We start from the raw sequence: 10,404 nt of genomic DNA on the forward strand, positions 1-10,404 counted from the left end.
TCTTCTAAATTCTTTAACTGTAATATTTATGTTATTCTCAGTTATTCTATATTAAAATCCTATACATAATTGTGTAAGCTTAAAAATAAGAAAGTAATTGTGTGTGTATGAAATACTCTACTAACAATAAATAAACTATAGAATCATCATTATATTAATATTTATATATAGGAATATCAAAGAAAATTATATAGATCTCTCGAAAATTGACACTGATCTATATTTTCTCAGATAAATATCAAATAAGTATTTATGCAGCGATCAGTGGTGATAGATGATATGCAGTAATCCCATAAATCCTGAGATTTTTCGACACATACGCCATGCGCGCATAATCGAGGAGCTTAGAGCTAATTTCATCAAGTCCGGTTAAGCCGGTATCAGACTATGCATTGAAAATTGAAGATTAAAGATTGGAATTTGACTAATCAGAACAAAAGAAACTAAAATTTCTTTATTCTGATTGGTCAAATTTCAATCTTCAAAATCTTCAATGCGTAGTCTGATACGGGCTTTATAGATGTCAGTACTCGGCTGTTACCAAGGCACAAAATTTTCAGTATTGCAATCGCACGAACGCACTGACGCGTTCGCTGATCGGCTGTCGCCACAGTATACAGCGATCAATGCCATCTATTGCCTCTGATGCCCAATTACTTAGCCTCTTCTTGTTCAAATTCGATCGCAACTATTAAAATTTATTATGTAATACATTTCACTTTGATCAAAAAGTGACGTTGACTGCATGAAATGAGTGCTTCCAGCAATATGAATTCTATATCGCGTAATATCGGGAATAGGAGATATAGTTAGGGCATCAGACTCATGAGAGAGCATTGAAAACTGTATACGCAAAAATACATCACACATTTATACACTCTTATGGGACCTTCCACTCTATCCAATTCTCTTTGGTTTTATGTTTACTCGTCACCCGTTACCCGTCACTCATCAATCATCAACAATCGTCAATCGTCAATTCGTAGTTCGTAGTTCGTCGTTCGGCGTTTGTCACTCGTCGCTCGTCGCTCGTCTACCGCCTGTCGACCCATCAATTTGGAATTTGGAAGATTAATTATTGTGGACGTTTCTGGCGGGTTGCGCGTGTGTCCTTTGTTTGGATCTTATTTTTTAGACTTTCTCCTCTTCTAAGAGGATTTTTGTTTCTGTTAACGCCTTTGTATTACCACTTAACGCCACTTCCGTATATATTATACGCTAGGTTCTGGCCGTATTGATCTTCGACCGAGGATTGAGGACAGGTGCCATTTAAAAAAGAAGAAGAAAAAGAAGAAGAGGAAGATTAATTATAAAACATAGAACGCTACATATGTGTGCATATCAGTGATTGCTTCTCAGCTGCATCGAGTTGTATCATATTTATTGCTAGAATGGGACCGCCACCCGTTGTCACGGGAATATCACCCAAAGAAGGCCCACCCGGCACTCGAGTGATAATGCGCGGAGAATTTTTAGGAAATAAAGCTCAGGACCTTATAGGCTAGTGCTATTTGCTGTAATTACTAAATTTTGTCAAAAAATAAAAAAGGAAAAAAATTTTTAATTATATGTAATTTCGTATAAAAATCAAATACTGTCAATCTATTACAATATATATCAATGTGAATAAAACCATAAAGTTTAATACCATAATTTCTTAGATATCTAAGTGTATATTCTAGTCATATGAATCGTATTATTGTATCAAAGATCAATCAAAGAAAGACATAAACAAGAAATTCGTTTTTTTACTTGGAGCGAATTTTGAGATTGTATTGTACTTTAAATATTAAATTGTGCATGAACATTAATGCTTGGCTTCAATATATTCATTTAATTTTTCTAGGACTAACGATATGCGGATGCGACTGTCTGCTTTCGGCTGAATGGAAGTCGTCGAACAAAATTATAGCGAGGTCAGGACCTTGTAAAGGTCGCGGCGATATAATAGTGACAACACGAAGCGGAGGGCAGGGAACTTCGACAGTCCAGTTTCGTGGTTACCACGAAACTATAGGTCCTATAAAGGAGTCAGCTGTATGGGTAGAAGAAGCTCCTATGCAGAGTTTAGGCTGGGGTAGAAGGGCATTGTCGCCTACAAATTATCAACAGGAAGACCCTTTAGGGCTTAGTGTAGAGGCAAATGAGTAAATATCTAAATTATGATAATATAAGTTATTGATAATATTTCACAATAATAAATTACATTTTATCTTGAAGTAAAAAGTTTCCCGAGGATGAGTTGATCGAACTTTTTGGGGATGGAAGTGGGGATCTTACGAATGAAAAGTTTCATCCAGGATGGTTTTTATTGCAACATCATCATGCTACAACTTTGGAAGATTTAAAAGCTGGTTTGGCTTACCTTAGAAGAAAAGTCAATTCCCAAAAGGAAGGACAGTTGTCATTTTTGAAAGTAAATAAATGAGATCGATTATTGATAATTAAAAAAATTTTCGAAACTCATATAATTAATTATATATAACCAAAATTGAATATTTAATAGGCCAATGTGGGGGCAGTAATGGAGCAACTTGATACAATAATGTCATTAAAGGATCAGTTTGAAGCAGACATGAGAAGCTACGGCAGTGATCCTACAGAGAAATTGGAAAAAGCTATCAGGCAATCTATGTCAGAGGCTAATAAATTATTCGACGATGTATTAGCGAGAAAGGACAGAGCTGACGCCACTCGAAACGCGCTGGCTGTTATGCAACGTTATAAATTTCTTTTTTGTATGCCAATAAACATTGAGAGAAATATCAAACGCGGCAACTATGATCTCGTGATTAATGACTATGCCAGAGTTAAGAATCTGTTTAAAAATACAGAGGTGGATGTCTTTAGAAAGGTATTGGAAGAAATTGATAATAGAATTAGTAATTTTAAAGTGCTGTTACGTAAAAGATTAGAAGAGATGTCATTCAACTTAGAGGAGCGTAAGAAGATTATTAGAAATCTTGTCAATCTCGATACCGAAGGTGATCCAGCATGGGATGCAATAGGTACGTAAATCCAAAATAAACATTATCTAAAACTGATGTTGTTAGAAAGTTTTTTTATATTTGAAACAAATTCATATATATATATATACACAGGGTGTCCCCAATTTAAATGGCAAAACTTCAGGAGCGTGTAGGGGACCGAAAAGCTAAGACAGAAAGTCCTTTACAGGTTTGCTCGTTTTTGCTCCATTTTGGAGAAAATCACAAAAAAAAAGAATTAAAACAAGTTTTCGTTTTTTTACTTATTTATTTATATTTTATTTATCATCTATTTAATGCAAATATTATTCAAAATGTTGCCCTCTTGCAGCAATGCAAGCATTACATCTAGCACTGACCTCATTAATTGCAGCTAGACATTGTTCTAGTGATATTTGGTGCACTGCATCTATGATTCGGTCTCTTAATTGCTCTCTTGAATTGATTGACACCATAAAGGATAACATTAAGTATTTACATATGTAAGGAACCTTGAAGCAGAAAGTTTATTCGGTGCCAATCAATTCAGGAGAGCAACTGACAATGAGAGATTAAATTTTTGCGATTTTCTCTAAAATGGAACAAAAATGAGCAAACTTCTAAAAGACTTCTTGTCTAAGTCTTTCGGTCCCCTATATGCTCTTGAAGTTTTGCCATTTAAATTGGGGACACCCTGTATATATTACAAAAAAAACAAAAAAAAAAAACTTATTTTCCAGTTTCACATGCAAATTATCTAGAAAAATGTATTATCAATGTTGTACCCGAGCATTTAGATGCAATTAATTGTGAGGATACAAACAAGATGTCCAAGTCTACTTCGCTAAACATTAAGCATTTACGATCGGAGAAAACTAATGGTAATAATCTACCACCACAAATCTCGTGTATCGAAACAATTTGCGATATTGTGGTCGGACAATTGCCAGATCTATGGAGGTTGGGACAGAGTTATTTCACTGGACAGCTACATGTAGCAGTAGATGTGGAAAAGCAAAGTCATTTTAAAGTGCGTATACATTACATCCAAATTTATTTTTAATTATCATGGAAAACATAATATGTGCAAATATTGTTTAATTTTGAGACTTCTCTATCCTCTAAATATTTTGCTACATCTAAGGTGTATGTATTATTGCCCATTACACACAGAATTTAGTTTTATCCAGTATGCAGCGTGCCATGGAGACCATGAAGAATACATGCAGTCACGATGTAGATGCAAAATGGCTTTTACATATATTACGTTGTGTCAGACAAATGTATGCATCTCTGATACATTTAGATTTGCCTAGTGAAGCTCTCGATATTTTCGGGTTGTTTATATTGAATTTAAGGTACATTTTCAAATTATACAACTTAAGAGTTCAATTAAATTCTTCATTATATAATTCCAATCTGTCTCTTTTTTGTATATTATAGAATACAGTGTTTGATTGCTCTCTTCAAGCAAGGAGCAAATGATATAATAGCTCTGAATCGAGAGGAAACGTGGCAGATAGAATACTTGAACGAGGATGGTGGTGTTACAAAACTGGTAAAGTTAAAAGTTTCTGTTTTTATTAGGAATTTATTATATATCCAAGCAGTATGTCGTCATGTATGGTTTTGTGCTATGAATAGCCGTACTTGTTTGAGGAAATAGTTGTGGAGATATCGAAGCACGCACGTGAAATGGTAATTGCTTGCGGCCCGAGAGAAGGGCCGCTGTTCAATAATCCGGCACACCAGATTCTCTATCATAATACCATCAAGATGTTATTTACATCGTTCACGCGGTGTTTACAACAATTGGCATTTAGCGGTTGCGAGGAAGCTATGGACAGCGATGAAACATCGGTTTCGCAATTGATCGGCTCGCCTTCTGGTTATAAAAGCAAAACCAATAAACATAAAGGACCAGTAAGTAATGTAAATAGCGCGACGTGCTTACATTTATAAAAACATCAATTATTTTTTTCTTTTGCATACAATATCTGTAAATTTTTTATGGAGCAGACATGGGAGCAATGTCTCTTAATCTCGTTAAGCAATATACGATACACGTTAAATATCGTTTTACCAAGAATCGAAAATATCTTGAAAGCGCAAAGTTATCCCGAGTTATCCACCGCGGTCGGATGGAATTCCGACTGGACGCAATTGGAGACATTGGATAGCGCCGTTCTGGACGCGTACTTAGAACGCCGCTGCGATCCGCTTGTCGGTACAATAGAGCCCAGCATGTATTTAGGCGGTTTGGAGTGGGACTTCGATACAGAGCCGACTCATCTAAAGCCGTATGCCCAAGAAATACTGGCGAATTTAATCGCAGTGCACGCGGAGGTAATAAATTGTCACGTTCCAAATAAAATTCAACATATACTGTCTGATAATAATCGCCCCACCCATAATGTGCAGATAGAGCAGGCAAAGCCGAGTAGGAAAGTCCTCTACCGTTTTGCGATCTTCGCAATAATTAATAAGAAATTAATTAAAAAAGATTAAAGAATTGGCCAATTCGCGCGAGTATTACCGTGTGGTGAGAAAGAACAGGCTGATATGGGCGGCATTGATATGTAGTTACTAGGACGCTAGGATCATCGTTATGTACCGCTTGTACGTAATTGTTGTCATTTGTAAAGCACTTTTCCCAAAACTTTGTCGCGCACTTAGCGACCACATACTTTTGGGTTGTCTCTTCTCGCTCCGCGCTTATACTTGCGCGAGTTGGTCGATCTTTTTAAATTAATTTCTCAATAATCATTACGAAAATCGCAAAATGGTAAAGGACTTTCCTGCTCGGTTTAACCTGCCTGCCTACCTACCGTACATTATAGGTGAGGCGATTATTATCAGACACCCTGTATACATACATATATAAAATTTTAAACATTATCTTTTTCTCGCGCAGGTGCGCAGAGTCGCGCCAGTTCTATTACAACGAATTCTGTCCCACATAATAGAGACTATAGCGGAAGAGCTTGCGCGACTCATGTCGTGTGTTACGCAGTTTCGACCGGCCGGAATTATTCAAGCTCGGACAGATATAATACTCTTGAGGAACGCCCTGCAAGCCTTCAGCACGACTAGAGCAAAGTAAAAATTAGATACAACAAAATCGAGAATTATTTTATTTTCGAAAATTGTGTGTTGAATCTATATTAAAACCTGAACTTTTTTTTTTTTTTTTTTTTTTTTTGCAAATAGAAGTTTCTTCGAGGAAGCTTTGGATGCGATACCTCAACCTATAAACAAGGAAGACCATATGCGAATAGACGCTCTTTTATCAAAGATTACAACGTGCATGCGACTGCAGCTATCATGTTTTGCAAATGAGGGAACGGAGAATATTCGTTATTTAACGGCAGATCCCGAGCGTGTTACTACTGTATAATTTATGACGACTAAATCTTCTGTTATTAAATGCACCAAGGGCAAAGTACTGACTCATTGATTATGATTTATTCAATTAAAAGAGTCGATTGCAAGATTTATTATAAAATCAATTGTAAGAAAATTAAAAAGTTAACAGGTGATGATGTAAAGAAATTTATATAAAAAAAAAAAATTTATTTATGCCTTTTATAACAAAAACTATATATTATAAATGAAATTTTTCATATATTAGCGATATAAATACTATTTGTGGGCGCATGATAACATGTCGATGTATGAAATTATGTTATTTTTCCAATAGGCCACGAAGAAAAATGATGACAATAAACAAGGAGAATCATTAATTTATTTTCTTGTTCGTCTTGTTAACGAGATCAACAGTTTCTTCTGTAATCGTATCGGTATCCGTACGCGATTTATCCACTGGATATAACCTGCGGACAATGTGTATTTATTAATATCTTTTTTATATTTTAAAATATTATTTTTTGATGCATATACGTATCAAGGTCGTATAAGAATTATAATGCGGTCGCGCTGAGTGTCACTGACAATGAGCTGCAGGTAATAATGAAGATAGATTTTCGATAGATTTGAGCGAATTTGAGTCCTGCCAAGAATTAACGATGCAATAATAGTTTTATCTCAGATCACAAAATCAGAAACAAAAGAAAAGAAAATAGATATTTTCCGATTCATGCTTGTCGTAAGAAATGAACTAGGAAAAAAATATGTAATTTATTTTTTGTTAAGTCTATTAAAAAGTCGATATCAAACGCAAACAGACATTTGCAGTTGAACACAAGTTTACAAAAATTGTGCTAATTGTTCCCGAAGCAACTGTCCCCAAACTCACTTAGTAAAAAAATTTAGCAAGAAAATATATATGTAGAGGCGGCCGATGCTCAAAACATTCTTCTATTTTATGATTTTTACTATTTTTCATTACTTTCTCAACTAATTTCAGCATTCAATGGCGCTCAGTGCGAATAGCCTAGTATCACATTATGGTTGCATTATCGAGGCTTCCTCCCTTCCTCACAGAGAGAGAGTGAGAGAGTGAGAGAGAGAGAGGGGGGGGGGGAGGGAGAGAGGGACAGAGATGTATAGAATATATTTACCATCTTTGGTATAGATAAATCAGAAAGACAGCATCGTCTCTAAAACATGCTATTCTGTGAGCTGTCGGCATTGTTATAATAAAAGCGAACACATCATCAATGAATGTGTTAAACGCTTTGTACATGAACGCTCGCCATGGTAGGTGTGCCACAGATTTTAATTTATAATTAACAAACAATTGCGGCAACATAAAGAGAAATCCGAATGCATAGACACCATTTACCATCGAATTTATGCTCCAAGAATACCAACTATAACACAAAACAATTTCATTAATGATTTATTTATCTAACGTAAAAAGTTGTTATTTTAGATAAAAGCGGTCGTTCACCTTTTATGCGGTTGGTAAAGGAGCGAATAGATTGCACCCGCGATAGTTAGCGGATATAACAGATAACTCAAATAACGCATACTTTCAGCATCAAATTCTCTAGTTTTTATCTCTGCTGCATTGATATCATCTGTTTTGAACTGTATTCTTGGCAAAATGTTATTGCTGCTAATTAGCTGTACTCTGGATATCTTTTTCAATTTCCACAGCTAATGACAAAGAAATAAACATATATATGCATAAACTAATGCACACACATATGTACATATACTATATGTAACTATATCACATTTATATATATATATATATATGAGAGTTGATAATATACTATAATATGTCAATATTTATGTTGTATAATGCATTTATTATATACGCACCTCGATAACAGTGCCGATACCAGTCGGAATAAGAACGAGTAAAGAAGAACCCTCATCGCAAAGATAAAGAAAAATGACAGTTTGGCTAAATGCACGCCACATTACGGTCCATTTGCTGAGGCCTATGAGATTATTCTTCTTTCGCCAAAAACTGACATCGTTTTTAATTGCAAGAAAATCAAACAGCAACTATAACACGAGAGAATCGGAGTCGCTTCTTTCGTGGCGCGAGAATAGTACATTCTTTATTATACACTCACATGTATAGCCGCGATGAAGAAAGTACCACTTAATAAATAAATGTTGGTATCTGCAAAGATGCCCTTTACTTCATCAATGTCCTTGTCAGAGAAACCAAGATTTTTGAGGTTCTCTATGGTCGCCTGCACATGTAGCACCAATCGTAGTTTTCCTAAAGATACAGGCGAATACTCTATCGTGACGTTCATGGTATTATTCTGCAAACTAATCCGTTGAAGATCCCGGTGTCGCGTTTGTAAGAAATCGTAGTTGACGATGGGCAGGAATGTCTGTTTGGCAATTATTCTGCAATAAGCGAACAGAGAATAATGTATTTGTAATATCCATTGTATATGTAAAATATATATATTCTAATATCATTTAATAATAAAATTTGTATACTTTATATAATTCATGAGTTCGGCAGGCATGCTATATACAGGGAGCATAATATTGTCTGTCATTATTGTAAAAGTTACACGACTTTTGATGTGCGAGACTAGATGTACGGCAATCTCATTGGTCTTCTTGACACTGGAATCTCTCTTGCCCAACAGCTTGAATGCTTCTGCTTCAGGTACCATGTATTGTGTCATTTTAATTGTAGTATAAGAAGTAAATATATCCTGTAAAATGTCATTAAAATTGGACACCATAGAATTTCAGAAAGTTCTGGATAAAAAAACATCCATATATTTTACTTTATCGTACTGTAATTACTTTTTGCAATTCGATGAACGACCTACTCTGTTTTGCGGAAGTAGGAACTAATAGTATATGTAAAAACAATGTTCCATTTCGTCGCGTTTCGCGTGGAATATTTAATGTCGTTGGACTGCAAGAATAAAAAGAAAAGAAATATACATTGTATTAAACTTTGACGTAAACAGGATCGAAGACTATTATTCCTAACAAATATAAACAATATCTAAACTCAACTTGGATTTATGTACTTAAATTTTAGATTCTGTTTCTACAAAGAAGAGATAAAAAATGTCTAGAGTCAAAACTTAATTATTGTTAGTCAATATATGTTTGTAGGGATGACGCTTAAAGAGAGATTACATGTTTAGAAAGTAATTGTGAGAATACATACATAGTTTGCGCTCGATTGTAATTGAAATTTTGCAATGAGTACACGAGATCGATATCTCTACTCGTGGGGTTTTTCTTGATGGAACTGTAGACATGTAGATTCAATTGCGGCCGTTCACTTAGATACGACTTGAGACACGGCTTACCGTCTTCGCAGGCCGGTGACACGAACAGCAGCGACAAGGTATATATCGAATATACGATATATGCTAAAAATATCTGGGAAAGGATAACGCTGAGGGAGGGCCACTGCATTTTGCCGAGTGTTTTGCGAGTCGCATATGTATATCACGAATCACAATAAATATATGTATACGGCATTATTATGGTTTGCGTATTTTCTGCACGGCCGAGACGATCTTTTGATAATTGCTCGAATCTCACAGTTCTAGAATGAACGAACAAACGTTTTATATTACATGCGTTCAACCGTATCGTATCTCCCAGTATCCTCGGCCCCCGACCCTTGGCTTCGGCTGCGGTCTCGGTCTTATTGTTAGCTTTGGTCTTCTGGTTCATCCGATGAGACCAGATGAAATTCGGATTGTTGCCTTCGTGGCAAATCGTAGCAGACGACACGACCATTAACAATAACGGGTAACCATACAAGTAAAGTGAAATAGCGATGTAGAATGTAGTACGTATATGCATGTATGTATGTATGTATGATATATGCATATGTATGTATAATGTATGTACGTGCGTATTACAATGACTTATACAATACCATATAATGCGGATGAAGGTTAGGGTTAGGTTAGATTGGATAGAAGAAAATTTGATAATATAGTTATGTAATGTATATATTATATATAATTTTTAGAGTTGCAAAATTATATCGAATATATTGAATAGACGATATTTCCAATTAAAA

At 35.3% G+C, this 10,404-nt stretch overlaps 2 protein-coding genes across 3 annotated transcripts; one reads left to right on the top strand and one right to left on the bottom strand.

The window, feature by feature from the left end:
- The first annotated feature begins 593 nt into the window (after positions 1-593).
- Sec5 (secretory 5) lies at positions 594-6,713 on the top strand. 2 transcript variants are annotated; one of them, XM_070305665.1, is made up of 12 exons: positions 594-612; positions 1,223-1,500; positions 1,847-2,147; positions 2,221-2,416; positions 2,507-3,008; positions 3,707-3,996; positions 4,140-4,324; positions 4,410-4,524; positions 4,611-4,889; positions 4,986-5,312; positions 5,881-6,065; positions 6,177-6,713. In XM_070305665.1, the coding sequence occupies exons 2-12, from the start codon at positions 1,392-1,394 to the stop codon at positions 6,361-6,363; spliced, it is 2,676 nt and encodes an 891-aa protein (XP_070161766.1). In that variant the 5' UTR covers positions 594-612; positions 1,223-1,391; the 3' UTR covers positions 6,364-6,713. The 2 variants fall into 2 exon arrangements, with proteins under 2 accessions (XP_070161766.1, XP_070161765.1); XM_070305664.1 differs by lacking the exon at positions 594-612 and adding an exon at positions 623-1,104.
- LOC138938580 (lipid scramblase CLPTM1L) lies at positions 6,508-10,214 on the bottom strand. Its single transcript, XM_070305670.1, has 8 exons — positions 9,532-10,214; positions 9,156-9,270; positions 8,838-9,061; positions 8,456-8,741; positions 8,196-8,384; positions 7,819-8,027; positions 7,487-7,738; positions 6,508-6,799 (listed from the first exon to the last, which is right to left on the bottom strand). The coding sequence occupies exons 1-8, from the start codon at positions 9,783-9,785 to the stop codon at positions 6,706-6,708; spliced, it is 1,623 nt and encodes a 540-aa protein (XP_070161771.1). The 5' UTR covers positions 9,786-10,214; the 3' UTR covers positions 6,508-6,705.
- Positions 10,215-10,404: the final 190 nt, after the last annotated feature.

The sequence above is a fragment of the Polyergus mexicanus genome, unplaced genomic scaffold (assembly GCF_030449975.1).
Source record: "Polyergus mexicanus isolate NDT 795.1 unplaced genomic scaffold, iyPolMexi1.0 SCAF_13, whole genome shotgun sequence".
NCBI classification, from domain to species: domain Eukaryota; kingdom Metazoa; phylum Arthropoda; class Insecta; order Hymenoptera; family Formicidae; genus Polyergus; species Polyergus mexicanus.

Bases quoted from the DNA above. Each gene is read 5' to 3' on its own strand.
- Sec5 (XM_070305665.1), top strand. From the start codon at position 1,392: ATGGGACCGCCACCCGTTGTCACGGGAATATCACCCAAAGAAGGCCCA. The intron at 4,890-4,985 runs GTAAGTAATGTA...TTTATGGAGCAG, and splicing joins CCAATAAACATAAAGGACCA to ACATGGGAGCAATGTCTCTT. The intron at 6,066-6,176 runs GTAAAAATTAGA...TTTTGCAAATAG, and splicing joins TTCAGCACGACTAGAGCAAA to AAGTTTCTTCGAGGAAGCTT.
- LOC138938580 (XM_070305670.1), bottom strand. From the start codon at position 9,785: ATGCAGTGGCCCTCCCTCAGCGTTATCCTTTCCCAGATATTTTTAGCA. The intron at 9,062-9,155 runs GTAATTACAGTA...GACATTTTACAG, and splicing joins CGTTCATCGAATTGCAAAAA to GATATATTTACTTCTTATAC. The intron at 8,385-8,455 runs GTGAGTGTATAA...CTCGTGTTATAG, and splicing joins TCTTCATCGCGGCTATACAT to TTGCTGTTTGATTTTCTTGC.